Source organism: Podarcis liolepis (assembly GCF_965112155.1).
Source record: "Podarcis liolepis genome assembly, chromosome: 18".
Lineage (NCBI taxonomy): Eukaryota > Metazoa > Chordata > Lepidosauria > Squamata > Lacertidae > Podarcis > Podarcis liolepis.
The window spans coordinates 3,552,479-3,576,514 of NC_139572.1; the positions used below are offsets into that span (position 1 = coordinate 3,552,479).

Here is a 24,036-nt window from a genome sequence, read left to right on the forward strand (position 1 = left end):
AGTGGGCCCTGGGGCTTTGGAAGCAGAGCACTTCTGAGCCCTGAAAATTACTGTATTTTTCACCCTATAGGGCGCACCGGCCTATAGGGCGCACCGACCCATAGGGCGCACCTAGTTTTTTTTGGGGGGGGGAGAATAAAGAAAAAATACCCCCCCCCAGGCGCAGGGCTGGGGCGGGGGAAGCAGAACAGGCTTCCGGAGCGCGGGTGGAGCTCTCCCTCTGCACTTCGGAGGCTTCGCGTTGCTATCGCTGAAGCCAAGGAGCCTGCATTCACTCCATAGGACGCACACACATTTCCCCTTCATTTTTGGAGGGGGGGGAGTGCGTCCTATAGAGCGAAAAATACGGTACCAGCAGCCTGCTCCATAGTAACCAGGGAGCAGGACCTTTCGAGTGTGGCTGCCCCTCTTCCGTGGGTCAATCACTATCCACACTTCTGGTAAAGCTTCTTTAGACAACAACGTCGTCATTCAGTTAACGAAGACACTGCTGTTTCAAGAAGCTCTCCCAGCCGGACGAGAAGTTCTATTGCCTCGGATGTTCCTTCCGTATTGCTTCCAAAAATCTCTCTTTCGTCATTTGTGTTACTTTCTTTTTGGTGGTTTATGTCCTATTTTTGTAAACTGCCTTGGCGCACACGCCTGGAGAAGAGGAGGTTAAGGGGGGATATGATAGCCATGTTCAAATATATAAAAGGATGTCACATAGAGGAGGGAGAAAGGTTGTTTTCTGCTGCTCCAGAGAAGCGGACACGGAGCAATGGATCCAAACTACAAGAAAGAAGATTCCACCTAAACATTAGGAAGAACTTCCTGACAGTAAGAGCTGTTCGACAGTGGAATTTGCTGCCAAGGAGTGTGGTGGAGTCTCCTACTTTGGAGGCCTTTAAGCAGAGGCTTGACAACCATATGTCAGGAGTGCTCTGGTGGTGTTTCCTGCTTGGCAGGGGGTTGGACTCGATGGCCCTTGCGGTCTCTTCTAACTCTATGATTCTATGATTCTAAGAGGGAGATTCGTAGGCAGACAAAAGGCATGCCTGAGCGCGGGAGCTTAAAAAACGTACCTCTGCCACGCCCAGATCCGAAATCTTCAGCGTCCCATTGGTCGTGAGCAGGAGGTTTCCTGGTTTGATATCCTTGTGGACAATCCCCTGGCTGTGCAGGTATTCTAAGCCGTCGATAAGCTGGCAGAAGTACCTGCGTGTGGAGAGGGGAGAAGAAGAAGGTTGTAATGTCTGATGTTTTATCATGTTTTTAATATTCTGTTGGGAGCCGCCCAGAGTGGCTGGGGAAACCCAGCCAGATGGGTGGGGTATAAATAATAAATTATTATTATTATTCAGTTTCCATTAGCACCACAGCTAGGACTGCTCAGACAGGGTGGGGGGGGGACATGAAATGGCACCCGCCTTGCTTAACTTACCCATGCGCTTGAAAGACGGGGAACTTTTTGTCGGGGACACTGTCCAACATCTCCTGCATCCCACACACACAATATTCCATCACCATATACGTGAGAGGAAGAGTTAAGGAAGCGGCAGCCAGGCAGGGTTAGAAAAATCAGGTATACAGTGGTACTTCAGATTACATACACTTCAGGTTACATATGCTTCAGGTTACAGACTCCGCTAACCCAGAAATAAATACCCAGGGTTAAGAACTTTGCTTCAGGATGAGAACAGAAATCACATGGTGGCAGGAGGCCCCATTAGCTAGTGGTGCTTCAGGTTAAGAACAGTTTCAGGTTAAGAACGGACCTCTGGAATGAATTAAGTACTTAACCCGAGGTACCACTGTATACCATGCGGGTGGCGCTGTGGGTTAAACCACAGAGCCTAGGACTTGCCAATCAGAAGGTCGGCGGTTCGAATCCCCGCCACGGGGTGAGCTCCCGCTGCTCGGTCCCTGCTCCTGCCAACGTAGCAGTTCGAAAGCACGGCAAAGTCCAAGTAGATAAATAGGTACCGCTTCGGTGGGAAGGTAAACGGCGTTTCCGTGCGCTGCTCTGGTTCGCCAGAAGCGGCTTCGTCATGCTGGCCACATGACCCGGAAGCTGTACGCCGGCTCCCTCGGCCAATAAAGCGAGATGAGCGCCGCAACCCCAGAGTCGGCCACGACTGGACCTAATGGTCAGGGGTCCCTTTACCTTACCACTGTATCAGCTAATCGTCAAATGGCGCCTGAAACCTAGGTCGCCACAACGGAACACCTAGTCGCCATTCTCCCCCCACCACCTCCCAAAAATGAAGTTTATTATTGTTATTATTGTTCATTTCACTTCTGTACCACTTTGTATTTTAAATTACGCATTTGTATTTTATTACGCATAAAAAAAATCCAGAACGAAAGAAATTCAAGCGTCACAGAAAATATTTCAGATCCTTCTCTAAGGGGCATGTTGCTTCCCCCCTATTTATCCGCCTACATAATTTATAGAGCTGCCCCATAGCAGAAGTGTTCTAGGAAGCCAGTGGGGTACAGGACCTGGGAGATCAGGGTTCGAATCCCCACTCGGTCACGAAGCTCACAGGGTGACCTTGGAGTCAGTCGCAGCCTCTTAGCCAGTGATGGCCAAACTTGGCCCTTCCAGCTGTTTTGGGACTACAACTCCCATCACCCCTAGCTAACAGGGCCAGTGGTCAGGGATAATGGGAACGGTAGTCCCAAAAACGCTGGAGGGCCAAGTGTGGCCCTGCCTGCTCTTAACCTAACTCGCAGGTTCGTTGTAGGGAGGGTGAACCATGCACTGTATTTTTCGCTGTATAGGACGCACCCGACCATAAGACGCACCTTGTCTTAGAGGTGGAGAACAAGAAAAAAAAAATCTCCCCCTCTCTGCTCAGCGCCCCTTCAGCGAAGCGGCAGGAGAAATGGAGCCCCTTCCATTTTTCCTCCCGCCTCGCTGAAGGGGCGCTGCGCAGCTCTCCCTCTCTGCTGAAACCAGGAAAGTCTTGCTCTCCCGGCTTCAGCAAAAGGAACCCGAAGCCTTTGAGTTCCCGCTGCGCTCCAAAGGCTCCAGTCGGCTATCCCTGAAGGGAGCGCTCCCTCTGCGCTTTGGACGCTTCGCGTTGCTATTGCTGAAGCCAAGGAGCCTGCATTCGCTCCGTAGGACGCACACACATTTCCCCATCATTTTTGGAGGGGGAAAAGTGCGTCCTACAGAGCGAAAAATACGGTACTCCTTGGAGAAAAAAAGGTGGGAGATAAATGCAAGGAATAAGCTCTTTTGCTTCCCTGCTTATGAAAGCTGGTGGGGACAGGCAGATGGAGATGTAAGTCGCTAACCTGACACCCAGAGATTTCTACGTGGTCACAGTTGGACCCACGCCAGCTGCAAAATGCGCCTGGTGAATTTCGAACCGTGTAGCCAGGCCAAGGATTTAACAGAGGGAGCAGCAGGCATAAGGCCAGGGCTAGTGGTCTACCTTGATCTGATGGGCAGGAGTTTTAGGTAGCGAAACATGTCTCCCGTCAACTGCCACCCGATTCAGTGAGAGGATTCTGAAGCTTGCCACAAACATCCCCCGGGAGAATCTGGTATCTCTCGGCACCTGCTTTGGAAAGTTCACCAAGAGCCAGAAGTTCCGACTCCACATCACTGCCCTCGATTACCTTGCTCCCTACGCCAAGTACAAAGTGTGGGTGAAGCCTGGGGCAGAGCAGTCCTTTACGGGAACCACATAGTGAAAGTCCGGCTTGGGGCGCATCACAGAGAGCACTGCCCAGTACCAGGGTGTGGTGGTATATTCCATGGCTGACGTCCCCCTGGGCTTTGGAGCGGCAGCCAAGCCCACCCAGGAGTGCCGGAAAGTGGACCCCATGGCGATCGTGGCTTTTCACCAAGCGGATACTGGAGAATACATACGGCATGAAGAGACGCTGACATAAATGGCAGGGCAGAAAGCCCCCAAGACTGACTTTCCTACTCCTCCTCAGATAGAAGCTGCAGGCTTTCAACTAGCCTGTGCCCCTTTTCATGACGACTGTGGAAGGCGCAACGGTGTAGGTTGTTAAACTGCCAGCAAAATATCTGTCTACCTCCTGATGGCCACAGTGAGACTGTAGATGAGTCACAAAACTTTGGGATGCAGCTGCAGGCCTGGCAGTACTAGGGACACAGCTACAATTCTGACACAGTAAAGCTATTTCATTTTTCTCCTTTAAAAACAAAACAAAACAAAACAAAACTGAAGATGGCAACGGCTGAACCTGAGACTTTCTGCACACCATGAAATGGGCGACTTCGCTCCTTGGGTACCAAGGCAGAAGAGGCTTAGAATCCACAAGGCTCGCGAGAGAGGGGAAACGGACGAAGCCTGAAGTCAGACAGGGGAGAAAGGATATATCTTCTGCTTCTCTTCGTTGTACAAGACGTCAACCAGCTGGATGACGTTCTTGTGCCGCAGCCGCCGAAGGAGCTGAATTTCCCTGGAAGGAGAGAGAGAGAGAGAAATATATATATGCAGGTGACCAAAGCAAACTCCTCTTTGCGGAGGGAGTCAAGGGAGGACGCTCCCTTCGCTCTAGGAATGAATTCTGTTCCTGGGGAGAGAATGGAGGCTCGGAGGCTGTTCCTTGTTGCAGGCACCGCCGGAGGTTGCTCTCTAAACCCACCCTTCTCTAAAAACACCAGAAGAGCAGCATTCTGTTCTCACAGTGGCCAACCAGATGAGTCTATTATTCTATACCCCAACGGGAAACCCACAGGCAGGATCCGACCACAAGAGCAACTCTCCCCTCCTGTGATTTCCAGCAACTGGAATTCAGAACCACTGCTTTCTCTGACCGTGGAGGCAGAGAACAGCCATCCTTCCTAGTAGTAGACGCTGATAGTCCTCTCTGCCTCCACATAGCACTCAGCACTTGTGGGTCCTTGCGTTTGGGGGATAAAGCACACATATGCAACCTAAGAGGGACACGGGTGGCGCTGTGGGTTAAACCACAGAGCCTAGGACTTGCCGCTCAGAAGGTCGGCGGTTCGAATCCCCACAACAGGGTGAGCTCCCGTTGCTCCGTCCCTGCTCCTGCCAACCTAGCAGTTCGAAAGCACCTCAAAGTGCAAGTAGATAAATAGGTACCGCTCTGGAGGGAAGGTAAATGGCGTCTCCATGCACTGCTCTGGTTCGCCAGAAGCGGCTTAGTCCTGCTGGCCATGACCCGGAAGCTGTACGCCGGCTCCCTCGGCCAGTAAAGCGAGATGAGTGCCACAACCCCAGAGTCGGCCACGACTGGACCTAATGGTCAGGGGTCCCTTAACCTTAAATGCAACCTAAGAACATCAGAAGGGCCTGCCAGATAAGGCCAATGGTCTATCAGGCATGTACAACTCCCAAGAGACTGTGATCTACTCCCAGTATGAAAAAAACTGGCAGTGATCTATTCATTGGAGGGAGGAGGAGCGTGGGTGGGGTGGGTGGATTGCCCAGAGCTGTTGAGCTTTTGGGGGGGTAGGATCACCCAGAGTTCTTCAGCTTTTATTTGTTAACTTTCGGTAAACGTTACTTAATCCCACGATCGATAGGGGTCTTGCGATCTACCAGAACCAGCCGGGGATCTACTGGCCGGACATGCCTGGTCTATGTAATCCATAAACACACAAGACGTAACCGGCTGTACATTTGAAAAAATAATATATACTATTCATTGTATTGAACTGTGGATATCAACAGAAGTGGCTCATAAAGTTCAACGAAGAAAGTAGGAGACCCAGTGGATCAGTTCATTCTCTAATCAGTTTATGCATAAGGTCCACATGTTTAGCCTGGAGAAGAGGAGGTTAAGGGGTGATATGATAGCCATGTTCAAATATATAAAAGGATGTCACATAGAGGAGGGAGAAAGGTTGTTTTCTGCTGCTCCAGAGAAGCGGACACGGAGCAATGGATCCAAACTACAAGAAAGAAGATTCCACCTAAACATTAGGAAGAACTTCCTGACAGTAAGAGCTGTTCGAGAGTGGAATTTGCTGCCAAGGAGTGTGGTGGAGTCTCCTCCTTTGGAGGTCTTTAAGCAGAGGCTTGACAACCATATGTCAGGAGTGCTCTGATGGTGTTTCCTGCTTGGCAGGGGGTTGGACTCGATGGCCCTTGGGGTCTCTTCCAACTCTAGGATTCTATGATTCCATATATGTAAAAGTGTCTATTCCACCTGTCTGTTCATAGAGTCCAACAATCCACACGAAAGGTTGTTGCAGTTCCACAGACTCCTTTCACAGAGTCTAAGACAAGGATTTCCGGAATATTAGCCTTGTTTCGCTGTCCTGGGCTTCATCAGTAGTACAAACTCATATATGATATCACAGGACAGTGGATCTTATAGCATCGTAGGTAAAGGTAAAGGGACCCCTGACCATTAGGTCCAGTCGTGACCGACTCTGGGGTTGGGGCGCTCATCTCGCTTTACTGGCCGAGGGAGCTGGCGTACAGCTTCTGGGTCATGTGGCCAGCATGACTAAGCCGCTTCTGGCGAACAAGTGCAGCGCACGGGAACACCGTTTCCCTTTCCGCCGGAGCGGTACCTATTTATCTACTTGCACTTGGACGTGCTTTCGAACTGCTAGGTTGGCAGGAGCAGTGATCGAGCAACGGGAGCTCACCCCGTCATTGCGGGGATTTGAACCGCCGACCTTCTGATCGGCAAGTCCTAGGCTCTGTGGTTTAGCCCACAGCGCCACCCGCGTCCCTAGCTGCTACTAAAATTCCGGAAATCCTTGCTGCGAGCTTTATTGCTTGCGAGTCCTTCGCCGCGGCCTCAAGCTCCCCCTTCTTTGTGGGAACGGCATGTTGGGAGAATCCTGGCCAGCGCTGTCTTGTTGCAAGAGGCTTGCGCAAAGTGTTTTGCAAAGCGCTTGCGAGGCTAAACGAGCGACGCAAAGGGGCGCTTTGATTTCTAGAGAATCCGCACCCCTCCCTCTCACCCTGCGCCCGCCTTCCTCTGCGGTTCAGGCTACCAGTTCTTGGCAACCTCTGTTGCTTCATTCTGACACCCAAAAGCTCGAAAACAGGAAGAGAGACTCAGCTCTGTGTCAAGCTTTGGGGAAAGGGAACAGCTGATTGGCAGCAGGAAGAGAGAGAGAGAGAGAGAGAGAGAGAGAGAGAGAAGGCGACTCGTGAGGAGGCTCAGGCTGCCAAGCAGAGGATGCTGCACTCGTACAAGGGGACAGACTGTTCCTTCCTGCGGTTTTGGGCCATGTCTGCCCACCCCTCGGAGCAAGGCCCTGTCCGCTTCCTGGCTCACTCCCAAGGTAGATGTTGTGGATAGCTGCAGTATTCTGACAGTGCAAATTGCAGGACACCATATAAAGGAAGCTGTAGCCGCTCACTGCTGCCATCTCTGTGCAGCCGCAGCTTGGACAGACACCTTGCTAGCCCAGGGGTAGGCAACCAAAGGCCTGGGGGCCAGATGCGGCCCTATCGCCTTCTCAATCGAGCCCACGGACGGTCCGGGAATCAGCGTGTTTTTACATGAGTAGAATGTGTCCTTTTATTTAAAATGCACCTCTGGGTTATTTGTGGGGCCTGCCTGGTGTTTTTACATGACTAGAATGTGTCCTTTTACAGTAGTACCTTGGGTTAAGTACTTAATTCGTTCCGGAGGCCCGTTCTTAACCTGAAACTGTTCTTAACCTGAAGCACCACTTTGGCTAATGGGGCCTCCTGCTGCTGCCATGTCGCCAGAGTACGATTTCTGTTCTCATCCTCGGGTTATGTACCTCGGGTTACATATGCTTCAGCTTACAGACTCCGCTAACCCAGAAATAGTGCTTCAGGTTAAGAACTTTGCTTCAGGATGAGAACAGAAATTTTGCTCCGGCGGCGCGGTGGCAGCAGGAAGCCCCATTAGCTAAAGTGGTGCTTCAGGTTAAGAATAGTTTCAGGTTAAGTACGGACCTCCGGAACGAATTAAGTACTTAACCCGAGGTACCACTGTGTGTGTGTGTGTGTGTGTACACACACACACACACACACACACACACACACACAGACCTGAGTTTCTAACACTGGCTTTGTAGCCCAGGGAGAAGCACCCACTGCATCCCAAAATCAGATCCCTGCTGAAACACCTGTAGAACCCCAGGTGGGTTAAGCCTGAGCCAAGGCTTCTACCTCCCAGACCCTTTCCTTAGGACTTCCTCTCTGGGCCCAGCTTCAGAGCTCCGGCCAGCATTGCCCTAGCAACGAGTTCTTTAAAAGGACAAGAAGTCCGCCGCGCACGGCCGACAGGTTCACGCAAGGATCTCCCCCTCTGTTTACCGTCACCATGACAAGGCAGGATGTCGGAATCTGGCCAGTAGCCAAAGGCAGCCAGATGGCCAAATCAGCAAGCGAAAAGCAGCGGCAGGAGGGGAGAGAGGAGGGGAAAAGAGAAAAATAAACCACCCCTGGCGCCATCGAGAAGCTTCTCCCAGAGAGGGACGTTTGTCCCCAGCCATTAATTCAGGTGCGCTGCTCTATTGCACGGCAGAGTAGAGGAACTCAAAGCAGATAAGTCTTTTCTGAGGGCCGCATTTCCTCCCAGAGGCCGCAGAGTGGCAGTGGGAGGGGCCAGGGGCAAAAGTGGGCGGAGCAAGTGATGTGTACAGTAGGCTAGTTGCTACACACGTGCCATCCGTCCAAGGAAGCAAGCAGCATGACTGAAGTTCAAGGACTCATTTCCAAGCAAAACCACCCTAGGAGGGTGTGAAACAGGGTAGGGGGTGGCTCAAGCAGGGGGTCTCCCCTAGCCTGCCCTGGAGATGTCAGGGCTTGAATCTGGGACTATCAGAGGGTTGGACTAGATGACCCTTGGTGTCTCTTCCAGCTCTGCAATTCTATGATCTGTGTATGGCCAATCCCACTATGGTAAAAAGGCAAAGGGACCACCATTAGGTCCAGTCGCGGATGACTAAGGGGTTGCGGTGCTCATCTCGCTTTACTGGCCGAGGGAGCCAGCGTTTGTCCACAAACAGTTTTTCTGGGTCATGTGGTCAGCAGGACTAAGCCGCTTCTGACGAAACCAGAGCAGTGAACGGAAACGCCATTTACCTTCCCGCCGGAGTGGTACCCATTTATATACTTGCACTCTGACATGCTTTCGAACTGCTAGGTTGGCAGGAGCAGGGACCGAGCAACGGGAGCTCACCCCGTTGTGGGGATTCGAACTGCTGACCTTCTGTTCGGCAAGCCCTAGGCTCTGTGGTTTAGACCATGTCCTACGTCCTATGTACATATGTACTATGGTACATCACTTAAAAAACAAAACCCTTGTGGGTCAGTTAAGGGCACCTACCCAGCAACTCTGTTGCTGTTCTTAAACCCAATCCATGTTGATTAACCGACTAAAACCAATATGGTAGGCCGTCCAAATGAGCCCGCAGAAATTTCCACACGCCCGGGAGAATTTCCACACCAGTATGTCATCTCATTACTGATAGCCATCCTGCAAAACCACAGAACTGTAGAGTTGGGAGGGACCACAAGCGTCATCTAGTTCAGCCTCCTGCAACGCAGGAAACTTCTGCCCCATGTGGAGCTCGGACCCACAACCTTGAAATTAAGAGTCTTCTGCTCTACCGGACTGAGCTATCCCAGGAACGATGGGGGTGGGTGGGAACCCTTCCCAGATTGCAAAGGTTTCCTTAACAGTTGCCTGGAGGAGAACTTGTTCGCCATGGGAGAGCCATTAAGGCTGGGCCACTGCAAAAACACACACACAGAGTGAAGTCATCCGTCCACATTCCCAAGAGCTTCCTGGGAAGCAGGACTGACTGCTAAACCACTCTGGAAATTGTAGCTCGGTGAGGTGGCTAGGGGTCTGCTAACAACACTCAGCATCTTTAACAAACCACAGCTCCCAGGATTGTTTAAAGCGACAAGACACTGTTTTAAATGCACAGTGTAAAAGGGGGCCTAGGATAGAAACAGAATACCATATGGCAATGACTCCCAAAAAGGAATTTGGCACTGCTATGCTTTATGCTTTGGAACGTAACGGCTATTTGCACACAGCTTAAGACATTAATATATATATATTTTAGAATGTTTTATCGCTTTATTGTTGTTAGCAGCCCAGAGCCTGGCTTCGGCTGGAGAGGGTGGGATGTAAATAATATTTATTATTATTATTATTATTACATCCACAGCAGTGGCCAGAGGAGGAATGACCGCTGGAAGGAGCACAGAGAGAAGAAATGCCCTTGTGCATCTGCAACAGCACAACCAGACGCCTTCATCTGCCCCTGCTGCAACAAAACATGCGTATCCTGCATCAGTCTCTAAAGCCACAGCAGGCGCCGCAACCTTCCAACAGCTTGGCGAACTCCTCCATTGTCTTCTGAGGCAGACGGATGGGAACAAATTCCAGTGCTGCCTTCAAGCTGGTCTTGGCCAAGTTTGACTGGGGTGGATGCGAGAAGGGGAAAGAGAAGGGGAACGGAAAGAACTCTCATTTTTTTTGCACTTGGGCAAAAAAAATGAGAGGCACAAATACAAGATGGGTGACACCTGGCTTGAGAGCAGTACATGTGAAAAGGATCTAGGAGTCTTGGTTGACCACAAACTTGACATGAGCCAACAGTGTGACGTGGCAGCTAAAAAAGCCAATGCAATTCTGGGCTGCATCAATAGGAGTATAGCATCTAGATCAAGGGAAGTAATAGTGCCACTGTATTCTGCTCTGGTCAGACCTCACCTGGAGTACTGTGTCCAGTTCTGGGCACCACAGTTCAAGAAGGACACTGACAAACTGGATCATGTCCAGAGGAGGGCAACCAAAATGGTCAAAGGCCTGGAAACGATGCCTTATGAGGAACGGCTAAGGGAGCTGGGCATGTTTAGCCTGGAGAAGAGGAGGTTAAGGGGTGATATGATAGCCATGTTCAAATATATAAAAGGATGTCACATAGAGGAGGGAGAAAAGTTGTTTTCTGCTGCTCCAGAGAAGCGGACACGGAGCAATGGATCCAAGCTACAAGAAAGAAGATTCCACCTAAACATTAGGAAGAACTTCCTGACAGTAAGAGCTGTTTGACAGTGGAATTTGCTGCCAAGGAGTGTGCTGGAGTCTCCTCCTTTGGAGGTCTTTAAGCAGAGGCTTGACAACCATATGTCAGGAGTGCTCTGATGGTGTTTCCTGCTTGGCAGGGGGTTGGACTCGATGGCCCTTGTGGTCTCTTCCAACTCTATGATTCTATGAAAAGCCTGCCCTACGCTGAGCTGAGCTGCAGAGGAACTAGGCGCACCAAAGCTAAAAAGGAAATGGAAAGGCAGTGGATGTCCAGGAAGTGTTTCTTGAGACGTAGCAAAGGCCACAGCTGTTGCTTACAGTGCCGCAAGATGGGCCGCAACAGATGCAGGGGCCTAAACTTAGCAAGGGACTCTCATCAATTCTTCCACCTTCACTGGGAACTCTGCATTCTGCTTACAGGGGTAGAAGACACGCTGCCCTCCAGGTGATCTCGGACTCCAACTTCCATCAGCCCCGGGAGCCAGCTGGGTCAAAGGTCAGGGGTGATGGGAGTTTTTGTTCAACAAGCTTTGGAAGGCACAGCCACTCCGGCTGCCCTTAACCCTTGTCAAGGAAGGGCAGGGACTACTTGCTTGTCCGCAATTTCCTAAAGCTTTTTTGTTTTCGTTTCTTTGCGTTGAGAAGCTTTTCCAGTTGGATGACAAGCACTCCCATTTCAGGTGTTGGAATCGCAGAATTGTAGAGCCAGAAATGGACCAAATGTGTCATCTAGTCCAATCCCCTGCGAAGTTCATGCTGTGTCACTTTTAAACTCACATTCACCCGGTGCTATACCAGCTGCACTGGCTCCCGGTGGAGTATAGGCTCAGGTTTAAAGTGCTGGTTTTAACCTTCAAAGACCTATACAGCCTAGGACCCTCGTACCTACGGGACCGCCTCTCCTGGTATGTCCCACAGAGGAACTTCAAACAAAAACATCTTGAAGGTCCCAGGCCACACAGAGGTTAGGCTGGCCTCAACCAGAGCCAGGGCTTTTTCAGCTGTAGCTCCGATCTGGTGGAACGCTCTGTCACAAGAGACCAGGGCCCTGTGGGACTTGACATCTTTCCGCAGGGCCTGCAAGACGGAGCTGTTCCACCAGGCCTTTGGCCAGGGCACAGCCTGACCCCCTCCTTTGGCAATCCTCACAGAACTCTCGCCCAATGGTTGCCATCAATTTGATTAAATTAATTTTATAATGAAATGATTTTAGAATGTTTTATCGTTTTATTGTTGTTAGCCGCTCTGAGCCCGGCTTCAGCTGGGGAGGGTGGGATATAAATAAAATTTATTATTTATTATTATTATTATACCCGGTTCTCCTTGCACTGCCTGCAACTTTATTTCTGCTGTTTTTAAGGATGTGTCTGCAAATCTCCCTGGGACGATATACGTGGAAGGTGATGTCACAAATTAATAAATAACAAGCGGCAGAGTCTTAAACGGAGGCACTGACTTCACGGGCAAAAGCCCGGAGGTAATTGTCGGGGTAGCTGCCTGCCAGGCTTAGTCATGTAAGCCCTGGCAAGGGAGCAGGCAGAATCACAAAATCACAGCGTTGCAGAGTTGGAAGGGACCCTAAGGGTCATCTAGTCAAACCCCTGCAATGCAGGGATCTTTTGCCTGATGTGGGGCTCAAACCCACGACCCTGAAATTACAGAGTCTCGTGCTCCACCGACTGAGCAAGGCAAAAAAAGAGAAGAGTTATGGAGGAGGGTACTTGAAAAGCACACAGCTCAGAAATAACACAACACACGCAAACAAAATGGGGACTTTAACCTTGCAGGCGTTTCCATTCTCTGTTGTGAAACTTAACACACGCAACTTATACAGGGTGCGTCTTTTAAAAGAGGCCCCCTGGACCATGTGTACTCGGTATCCACGGGGCCTCTTTTAAAGGACTCACCCTGTATTTCTAGGCCTTATAGCTTTGCCAAAGCTAGCTGTGGGCTCTAGAATTATCCAGAAGAGGATAAATGACCCTGGACATTTATGTCCAGTTAAAGGTGACTATGGGGCTGCAGTGCTCATCTCGCTTTCAGGCCAAGGGAGCTGGCATTTGTCCGCAGACAGCTTTCCGGGTCATGTGGCCAGCAGGACTAAAGCGCTTCTGGCGAACCAGAGCAGCGCACAGAAATGCCATTTACCTTCCTGCCGCAGCAGTACCTATTTATCTACTTGCACTGGCGTGCTTTCGAACTGCTAGGTTGGCAGGAGCTGGGACAGAGCAACGGGAGCTCACCAGTGTTGCACGCATTCGAACCGCCAGCTTTCCAATCGGCAAGCCCAAGAGGCTTAGTGGCTTAGGCCACAGCACCACTCGCATCCCTAGAAGGGGATAATGGAAACTTTCATTGTCAACAGCTAGGGTGAAGCTCTTCTGTATTTAAGCTGGCATATCCAGAACTCGGGGAGGGGGTGCAGGATCCACAAAAGGAGAACAGAAGACGAACATTTCAGTCCACCAGGTCACTCTGTTCCTGATCTTATCTGAAGGCATCCGCCTGAGAACAAGAGAACTTTGGCATAAGGGTGCTGAATCAAAACCTCTATTTCCTCCCTTTTGTGTCAGAAAAAAGACAATGGGTTTCTGCCTTGCTATGGAGGTTAATTTACTTAGCAATACTACTCAGGATCCATTACTACCTATGACTGCTGTTGCAAAGGGCCGTTTTGCCTCTATTTATGCTCTAACTGAACTGCCACACAGTGTACCTTTTGCATTCCATTGCCAGCTAACTCCAACCTTTACACTAGTGTTAGAAACACAGGTATATAAGCTATTCTCTGCATGTTCCTTGAATAGAGATGAAGTTTGCTTCAATCTTCTTCTACTAGCCTAATGTCTATCACTTAAAATTATGGTTGCCTTTTTATGTAGAAAAGTGATCACCAGTAAATCATCAGTGAATGTCTCGAGCCTAACTACTCTGAAAAACTTCTCTAAAAATATGAAGAGTACATAGCAGAAAGTGGTGTAAATAATGGGGTCAGCTCTGTCAAGCAACGAACATTTAATACAAAACTTTATGCAGAATGCTTTGGTTTAAGAACGGACTTCCGGAACGGATTAACTTTGTAAACCAAGGTACCACTATACATACCACCGTATACTAGGGTTGCCGTATTTCAGAAAGTGAAAATCTGTACACAATTTGTTTTGCCCAAATTTGTCCAGCTTTTTCTTTTGCAAAATCTCAAAAGAAATTGAAGCGATGACCGGGAGATTAGACGTGTGGCAACCCTATCTGTCACGGGAATTGGGGTTGCTTGTGTGTAAACCTCTAGCTGTTCCAAACTGCTTAAGGGGTGGTTGTGTCTTTCCCTGACTGAGCAGCCTTGGCGCTGCTGCTCAGTCGCTAGCAGAATCCGTGAGTGGGCGTCTCCTAAATTTCCTCCAGCATAAGAATTCCTTAATGGACAACCTTCGCCTCGCCTCTCTGCGCGGAAGCCTTCTGCGCAGAGTGGGCGTGCCTAGTGGTGGTCCTCCACCCTCCTCACTGACTTCACTGCTAGAGTCTCGGAGCCTCTCCTCCGAGATGCTCTCTCCCTCTCCCTTCTTCCTGGTGTCACCTGGACATTCTTCCCCAGATGACGTTCTCTCTCTACCCTTACTCGTTCCCTCTCCTGCAGAGTCTGGAAGCCTCGCCTCCCCCCTCTGCTCTGATGTCAGTTCCCTGACACTATCCCTGCATGTCTCAGTGCAGGATAAAATCAGAATATAAAACCACATGTAAAACATGTGTGAACACCTGCAATTCATCCTTAACGCTTTTGGCCTCTGTTTCATGCGAAGGAGAGAGATCCCTGGAACTAAACTTGCCTGGGAGGGAGATACAGTGGTACCTCGGGTTAAGTACTTAATTTGTTCTGGAGGTCTGTTCTTAACCTGAAGCACCACTTTAGCTAATGGGGCCTCCTGCTGCCGCTGTGCCGCCGGAGCACGATTTCTGTTCTCATCCTGAAGCAAAGTTCTTAACCCGAGGTAATATTTCTGGGTTAGCGGAGTCTGTAACCTGAAGCACATATAACCTGAAGCGCATGTAACCCGAGGTACCACTGTACATCCCCAGGATGCAAGGAAGTGGCAGCCGGTCTCTCCTTCCTTCTGATTTGCACAGAGGGACATTCTGAGTAAATAGCACTTGCAAAGAGAGGCAAGAGAGAAGAGGAACAGAGAGGGGCAGCAATGGCGGACCACAGCATGCTTGGAGTTCGATTCCCATCAGCGCAGAGGGGCTGATGTGATGAGAGCTTCGGCCGAAACGTCAGGAAGGCACCGGGTTGGCACAGAACCACCTTCTCAGCCTCCTGCATAGATGGAACCTCAAAGGGCGATGCGGATAAGCTGTTTTTTGGGGGGTAGTTTCGATTCTTCCCCCCCCTCTCAGATCTCGTTTTTCCAGAAGCGGAAATAAAACCTGGTTCTGAAGGCCTGTCCGAAGAAGTAATAATAGAGCGAAGCTGATTCACTGGCGGCAGCGCTCACAGCCCCCCCCCATGAGCCAGGCGCAAAAATACGGACAAGGGAGGCGAACGTCTCCATCCAGGCGTTTATCCAAGATTGCCTAAAGAGGCAGAAAAACCCCACGGGGCCGACGCTCAGCAGATGCCGGAACAAGCTGGGTGGATGCTGGCTTTTAAAGAGGAAACCAGCTTGTTTTGGGGGGGCAGGGGTTGGCACTGTGGCAGTATTTTCAGATACCCATACCCGGGTTGTTGTTTCTTCGGGGTGGGCTATTGATAAGGTGGACCCTCACATTTAAAAGGCCTGGGAGAACTGCGGGGGCACGTGGAGGAAGGAAAATGAAGGCAGGCAGGTGAAGATGCACCAGCCTGGAGGGGGGGGGTACTAGCTGGATTAGACTCCCCCAGTAATATTTGACTGCAGAACTGACACAGAAATGCAGGGAACTGTCTTATCCTATACTGACTCAGACCAGTTGCTCCGTCTAGTTCAGTGCTGTCTACACCAGGGTTTTCTAAACTTGTGTCTCTACCCGCTTTTGTACTACAACTCCCATCATCCCTAGCTAGCAGGGCCAGTGGTCGTGGGTGATGGGAACTGTAGTCCAAAAGGTCATAAAAAAGTTCACGGTTTACCCCCTGCGTTAATTCCTATGATAACCCTGTAAGGTAAGTTAAGGGGCTGTGAGTGGATCCAAGGTTACACCGTGAGATTCCTGACGGAGTGGGGATTTGAACCCTGATCTCCCAGGTCCTGGGTCCAACAATTTAACTACTACACCCCAATGGCTTCCTAGAGTCATTCTGCTATGGGGCAGCTCTATAAATTAAGTAGGCAAATAAAAACAGTGGTACCTCCGGTTACCGACGGGATCCGTTCCGGAGCTCTGGTCGGATCCCGAGGTTTCTGCAACCGGAGGTGCCTGTTCTGCGCATGTGCGCGCCGCGTGTTTCTGTGCATGCTAGAGCAGCGAAACCCGGAAAAATACTTCCGGGTTTGTTGCTTTCACAACCCAAAGTTTACGTTGCCCGAGGGTAACGTAAGCCGAGGTTCTACTGTATGGGAAAAGAAAAAATGTAACTTTCAGAAGTATCTGAAATATTTTCCTTGAAGCTTGCATTTCTTTTAGTCTGGATCTTTTTTATGTACCGGTAATCTTTTAACATGTTTGTGATGTTTTTCTTTAAAATACAAAGTGTTATTGAAATGAATAATAAAAAATAGATTCCACAGCAAAAAAGGAAAGGAAGGTGCTTATACATTCCACTGTGGCGACTGTAACCCAGGTTTAAGGTGCCATTTGGCAATTACCGTATTTTTTGCTCTATAAGACTCACTTTTCCCCTCCTAAAAAGTAAGGGGAAATGTGTGTGCGTCTTATGGGGCGAATGCAGGCTGCGCAGCTATCCCAGAAGCCAGAACAGCAAGAGGGATTGCTGCTTTCGCTGCGCAGCGATCCCTCTTGCTGTTCTGGCTTCTGGGATTCAGAATTATTTTTTTCTTGTTCTCCTACTCCAAAAACTAGGTGCGTCTTGTGGTCTGGTGCGTCTTATGGAGCAAAAAATACAGTAGATTACACACCCGAGTTTCTAACATTGCTAGCAACGTCTGAAGGGCCACAGGCGCCTGAGGAAACACGGGTTGCCTCTACTGGCTGTGAAGTGCTGGGCCCAGGTAAGCCTCAACAGCATTGCACTGTTTTCCTAGGCTGGCGAGGACGTGGCAGGGCTGGTTCGCCAGCAGGTCCCAGGGCAGGTTACAACAATTTAAAAACCAGTGTGAAACCCAGGCAGAACAGGCTGCAAGTACAAGCATAGAGTGCATCCTGGAAAGGAACACCTGAGGTGTCAAAGGCCAGGGTAAAGAGGTGCCCCATCAGTCTTTGCTGAAAGCTGTTCAGTGAAGGTGACAGGTGCAGCTCTGTGGGGAAGGAGTTCCGCACCTCAGCCTGCACAACTGAGGTTATCCTGGCTGCATTTCCCGGATTCGGAAGACGGGGGCCTGTCAGGGCTAGTCTAGAGTCCCAGGCAAGCCGATCCCTAAACCCAGAGCTGCAGCAGCTGCTCACTTAGCTCAGATGTAAGTTGTTGGGAGGGACGTGGGGTGGCGCTGTGGGCTAAACCACAGAGCCTAGGACTTGCCGATCGGAAGGTCGGAGGCTCGAATCCCCGCAACGGGGTGAGCTCCTGTTTCTTGGTCCCAGCTCCTGCCAACCTAGCAGTTCGAAAGTACGTCAAAGTGCAAGTAGATAAATAGGTACCGCTCCAGCGGGAAGGGAAACGGCGCTTCCCTGCGCTGCTCTGGTTCGCCAGAAGCGGCTTAGTCCTGCTGGCCACATGACCCGGAAGCTGTATGCCGGCTCCCTCAGCCAGTAAAGCAAGATGAGCACCGCAACCCCAGAATCGGTCACGACTGGACCTAACGGTCAGGGGTCCTGAGAGGGAATACATGACTGCTCCTCCTGCCTGAGGAAACAACTCTGACAGACAAGGGGCAACAATCACCACCCAGCAAGTACACATCTGAACCAGCCAGCCAGCCAGTGGCAGACCATAATATTTGCAAATCGCCCCAACCCCCCTTAGCTCCGATGGCTGTCCCGTGGGACCCCCATAGTCAATCTTGGAGCTCCAACTTTTATGACAGAAACGCCAGCAGATGGCGGTTTTCTCTGCTTCACAAGCACACATTTTTCAGACGTACAAACCGTTTCCCCTTCGAAGACCACATAACCTCAGGGGAAAGGGCAATTCGCTGTAGGTCAGAGCTAGCAATGAGAGAGAGGGCTGGGCCTTATGCAGGAATGGCCAAACTTGGCCCCTCCAGCTGTTTTGGGACTACAACTCCCATCATCCGTAGCTAACAGGACCAGTGGTCAGGGATGATGGGAACTGTAGTCCCAAAACAGCCGGAGGGCCAAGTTTGGCCACGCCTGGCCTAATGCGTGCACCCATCCCTTCCTGCCTTGCCGCACCCACTTCTCCCACTTATTTGCAATTACGCAGAGGGCAGCATGCATCCTCCTAGGCCAGAGGTTCCCAACACTTGCTGTAATAAGAACGTAACAGCCTGCCTGCTAGATCACGCCAAAGGGAGGGGGGCAAAGAGACCGGCTTCCTCTTCCCACACTGGCCAAGCAGACGGCCCCATGGGAAGCCCATAAGCACGACCTGAGCGCGAGAGCAACTCTCCCCACTTCTGAGTTCCAGCAATGGAAAATTCCCTCCAATGGGGAAGACAAAACACAGCCACCGGACAAAACCCATCGACAGCATCCTCCAATCTGTCTAATCCTCTTTCAAAGACATCCAAGTTGGCGGCCACCACTATGTCTTGTGGGAATGAATTCTGCAGTAAAGGTAAAAGGTAAAGGTAAAGGACGCATGGAAAGTCCAAGGGGACTATGGGGTTGCGACGCCCATCTCACTTTTCAGGCTGAGGGAGCTGGCGTTTGTCAACAGACAGCTTTCCAGGTCATGTGGCCAGCAGGTCTAAACTGCTTCTGGCGTAATGGAACACCGTGATGGAAACCAGAGCACACAGAAACGCCGTTTACTTTCCCGCCACAGCGGTACCTATTTATCTACTTGCACTGGCATGCTTCTGAGCTGCAAAGTTGGCAGGAGCCAGGACAGAGCAACGGGAGCTCACTCTGTTGCGGTGATTCGAATTGCCGACCTTCCGATCGGCAAGCCCAAGAGGCTCAGCGGTTTACACTACAGTGCCACCCGTGTCCCTGGCATTTCCATGCGCTCTGGTTTCTGTCATGGTGTCCCACTGCGCCAGAAGCAGTTTAGTCCTGCTGGTCACATGACCTGGAAAGCTGTCTGTGGACAAACGCCGGCTCCCTCGGCCTGAAAGCGAGATGAGCATTTGCAACCCCAGTCGCCTTTGACTGGACTTAACCGTCCAGGGGTCCTTTACTTTATTCTGCAGTAATGTGCTACGACTCTTGAGAGTCCCATGGACTGCAAGAAGATCAAATCTCTCCATTCTTAAGGAAATCAGCCCTGAGTGCTCACTGGAAGGACAGATCCTGAAGCCGAGACTCCAATACTTTGGCCACCTCATGAGAAGAGAAGACTCCCTGGAAAAGACCCTGATGCTGGGAAAGATGGAGGGCACAAGGAGAAGGGGACGACAGAGGATGAGATGGTTGGATAGTGTTCTCGAAGCTAGCAGCATGAGTTTGACCAAACTGCGGCAGGCAGTGGAAGACAGGAGTGCCTGGCGTGCTCTGGTCCAGGGGGTCACGAAGAGTCGGACACGACTGAACGGCTAAACAACAACAACGTGCTACGAAGACACAACTACACTCAATTTTTGTAGGTATGGGCCTACCCTCACCCCCAAACCCTCTCCCACCCCCCCAAAAAAACCCCAACACTTACTTTTTAACATTGGCCTCCCCGTTGGGGATCCTCCGCAGCTTCTTCTTCTTCAGGATCTTGACTGCTCTCCTACAGAGGGTTTCGGAGTCCAGCATCTCCTTGACCTTGCCGTAGGATCCTTCCCCAAGCAGGTCCCCCATCAGGTACTTGCCTATGAGCTTCGCCCTTTTCCGGCGGGGCTGGTAGATCACTTCCGTAGAGTCTATGCGGTGGATGAAAGTATCCATGCCCACCGAGATCAGTTCGCTTTCGACAAACATCCCCAGCTGCTGTGAGTCCTCCATCGCGAATCGAAATGACCCAAGCCTGTTTGCGTTCTACGACGACGACAAGTGTGTGTGTGCGTGCCAAAGGTTTAAAAATCCACTTTCCTGGTGTATCAGATGTTCCCTTTTTACTCCCAATTTTTTGGGGGGTGGGGAAGAAGGATGTTCAGCGGAGGTAAATCGAGAATTCCCAAAAAGATTGTACAAACGTTTTAACTTACAAATGAAAAATAAAAGCCTATGAGAACTTTTCTCTCGAGCCCACGAGGGCCCTGCAGAAATCCAGCACCTCGTTCCAATACTTATATAGAGCTTCTCTTAAACAATGTGGATGGGGGAAAGCAACAAAGTTGATTTACAGTCAGCTTTAACTTCTCTTTGAAAAAAAAAAATCTCGTTTTTGCTGCTCCAAGTCTTTCACATCAGGTAATGTTCTCCTGAGGAAGTCCAAGGTATTTCCCACCCCCTTCCTTGAGGACCTAAGTCATCTTCAAGAATACTTCCTGTGTTTGGAAACAGAAAGCTAGTCTCTCGGAGGGTGTTCCATCGCTAGCAAGGCATGGCAGCTCCTGTTTCCAAACGGTGAGGTGAAGAATCAAGGAGCCCAAACCCACCCCTCGGCTTTGACCACTCTCACCACCCAGGTACGACCTCCGATGAGAGTTCTCTCAGCCGTTCGGCAGCTGGAACCAAGTCTTTTTAAAGGAATTTTCAATACTGATTTCAACTGCTTCTCTTCCGCCCTTGACAAAGGATTGAGGCCTTCCGTGTCTAGTAGGTTCTACCAGGGGCATCCTTCAACCACTTGGGGTCTACCTGACACATGATGTGTCACCCCACTGCTTCAGGTATTAAGGTAGGCAGGCAGGCAGGCAGCTCAAACCCTATTCAAGTCTCCCAGAACTAATCACCCACAAAAAGAGAGAGAGAGAGAGAGGAGGGGATAGTGCTTGAGCAAGCTCTCCTGACGCAAGTTTAAGCTTACACAATTCATCCAGCTTAAGCAACTGTCTTGAAAAAAGAGGGGAGGCCTCTAATCATCCTACTCTTGGGGAACCCCTCTAACCTCAAGCTATCCTGCAGCAACACTAGGCTTTTGAAGGCATCACTCAGAACAGATTGATCCCATTAGTGCCAGACTCCTGACCGATCTTGCTGAGTAATTAAGTCCCTTTCTGAACAGACACACACACACACCGTTCTGTTTATGTGGCCTTCCGATCTAAATAAGGAAATGCAATGTGATGTTCACAAGCCCAGAGAGTCAAGAGAAAGTTATCCTTGGCACATGAGTTGGGGAAAAGGGGGGGGGGGAGGAATTGGGAGATTTTCCCTTGACAGGTAATTGTACCGTTCCCACAAGAGACCAAGCTGCCTGTCAAACAGGTGGGGAGAATATTAACTTGGGGGGGGGGGAGAGAAAGTAGACCCTTTCCTCCCAAATCCCTAATGGGACTCTTCTTTCTTTTGAAGAGCTTCAATAATCCCCAAGTATCTTCCTCTTCACAATATTGGCACCCACAAAATTGGGGAGTCCTTATGTGGAGCCTCCTCTCTCTACAGGACGAGGGGTGGAAGGGAAATCTGTAGTATGGGAAATACCTAATCTCCCATGCATTCAACCCAGAGGGGGAAAATGTTAAGGGACAGAAAGTACCTGGGTCCCTTCTCAGCCAGAGAGAATTTAGGCGCTAAAAGAAAAACAAGTGCCAATTGGGATTGGGAGGCAGCTATAACAATTTCCCCCAAACAGTGGCAATCAATGAGGGCTACTTAAAGGGTGATAGCTCTCTGCAAAGGCAAGTGGGGTGAGGAAGAGAAAATCTGACCCTAACAGAAGGGGCAACAGAAGCGAAAAAATAACACCACCACAAGGGAAGAAGAGGTAAGGGTCTTCCCTTCTCAGAAGAGTTTCTAAATTGGGGGGAAAGGGGAGGGGGAAGAGGGAAGTCGACTAACGGAGGCACCTCTGCTTAATGTAATACTCTTTGACTTAATTCCCCGTCACAATTTCTAACAGGAGGAATCACTAACAAAAAAAGAGGCAAGTATCTTTTCAACTCAGGATCACTCCTCCCCAACGAAAAAGGGGGTTCAATTCCTCGTGGGATTCAACTTAAAAATTAGGGTGGGGGAGAAGGATCTGTCCTCAAGAAGGGTCACTGGCTGTCACCCAAGAGTACCCTACAACTTCTTCCCCAATCTCCCTCTTTTAAGAACGGGGTGGGGGAAAATAAATGTCACCCCCCCAAAAAAAGAAAGAAAGAAAGAGTTGCGAATGGGGATTAACTAACGGACTGTCACTAATAAAAACTGGGGAAGAAACTTTCCTCCTTAAGGGGAAGAAGGGCCCTGAATTAATAGAGTCAATTAATAGAACTCATATCAGTCGATTTGCCTTCCCTAAACCAAAATTCCCCCCCACAAACCCCCAACACCAAGTGTGTGCCTATATATATAGACGCACACACTTTTCTCTATTTAAATAAAAAATATAAATTATATAAAAATAGCTTATTCCACCCCCCTCCCGTCCACAGACACACAGACCCCCCCTCCGCCTTTTCCCCCCTGCAAGGAGAGCACCCCCCTCTCTCTCACACACACACGGCTTAAAATGAATATGGGGAGTCTGCTGTTTATGAGGGGGAGCCTTCCCCACCCCCCCAGGAAAAAAAAACACTAGGCCCAAGCCCTGCGCTCAAGTAGCAGGGGGGGTGAGTCAGAGTCCTTCTGGGACCCCTCCCCCCTCGAGCCTGACGGGGGATAGGTGGGGGGGTTGGGGGGGGCTCTGCCGCTCCCCAAGGGGCGGCTATGTGGGGGGCTGGCTGGCCGGCTGCTCCCCTCCCCTGACTACGTCAAAGCCGCCTCGCCCCTCTCCTTGCCTTCCTGCCGCCGCAGCTAACACGCCGCCGCCATTTTGTTTACCTCCCCCCTCCTCCTCCTCCGAGCATGCGCAGTCCGCGCGCTCTAGTACTGGCTAAAAAAAAACCCCCGAAGAGGATGCCCCGCCCCACCGCGGCGTCTTCTCGCTGTCATAGGTCACTTCCCCTCGTCGTCCTCGCCCGATTGGCTAAGCGGCCTCCGCCTCGGCTCGCGGGAGGTGGAGGAGACGGTCGGGGCCGCGGGGCGGAGGGCGCGGGGTTGCCATGGGGACGCGTAAGGGGAGGCCTACGCGCGGCGGCGCCAGCCAATGGGGTTCGAGCCGCCTGACGCTGCTGGACTACAACTCCCACAATCCCCGGCAGGGCGCCTAGTCAGGCCGGGGCTGATGGGGGTTGTAGTTCGAGATGTCTGAGGGGACTAAAAGAGGAAGAAAAGGACACGGTTGAATAGGAGCCGAGTCCTAGGGGCCACAATAAAATATTTGAGGGGGGCCTATGGCCCCCACAAAGTTAACGACCATTCCCATTCAAATTCCCATTTAAAGACTATTTACAGAAATACTGTAAAATTAATGAATGTTAGAAGGATGTCAGAATGAAATTTAGTGGTTTTAGCAGCAATGTCAGAAAGGTGTATGAAAAAATGGCCGGTTAATAGGTGAGAATTTAAAGCTATAATATATTAATTTAAAGGACTAAGACAGAAACAAAGAGGGAAAGGAATGGCTGAATCAACCAATTGAACCAGAATACAAAAAAGGGAGGTGAGAGGAGGTCAGGAAAGTAAGGAAATGAAATGTAAGATACGGAAGGATAAATTTGTTTCTAAGTGTTTTTTCTATATATATTTTTTCTATACTTCACATTTTGTATGTTTTTTCTCTTCTTTTTCCTATATTTTTCATTGTCTTTTATGTGATTTTTTGTTTTTGAAATCTCAATAAATATTATTTTAAAAAAACAATAATGTGGGGCAAGGCTTACCTGGGTGTCCCCCCCCCCCAATATTTTATTCAAGTTGGCACCCCTGAATGGTTGGCAT

At 50.3% G+C, this 24,036-nt stretch overlaps 1 protein-coding gene and 1 long non-coding RNA gene across 3 annotated transcripts in view; both read right to left on the reverse strand.

Annotated features, from left to right (window-relative positions):
- Nucleotides 1-23,062, reverse strand: part of STK11 (serine/threonine kinase 11) — a 49,779-nt gene extending 26,717 nt beyond the window's left edge. For both annotated transcript variants that reach the window (XM_083483984.1, XM_083483985.1), the window contains exons 1-4: nucleotides 19,844-23,062; nucleotides 4,345-4,428; nucleotides 1,424-1,513; nucleotides 1,065-1,197 (exon numbers count right to left, since the gene is read on the reverse strand). In XM_083483984.1, the coding sequence (XP_083340110.1) occupies nucleotides 1,065-1,197; nucleotides 1,424-1,513; nucleotides 4,345-4,428; nucleotides 19,844-20,127 (591 nt within the window). In that variant the 5' untranslated portion in view covers nucleotides 20,128-23,062. The remainder of the gene's footprint in view (nucleotides 1-1,064; nucleotides 1,198-1,423; nucleotides 1,514-4,344; nucleotides 4,429-19,843) is intronic.
- LOC310697629 overlaps nucleotides 1-24,036 on the reverse strand; it is a 305,101-nt gene that overhangs the window by 86,974 nt on the left and 194,091 nt on the right. The window lies entirely within an intron of this gene.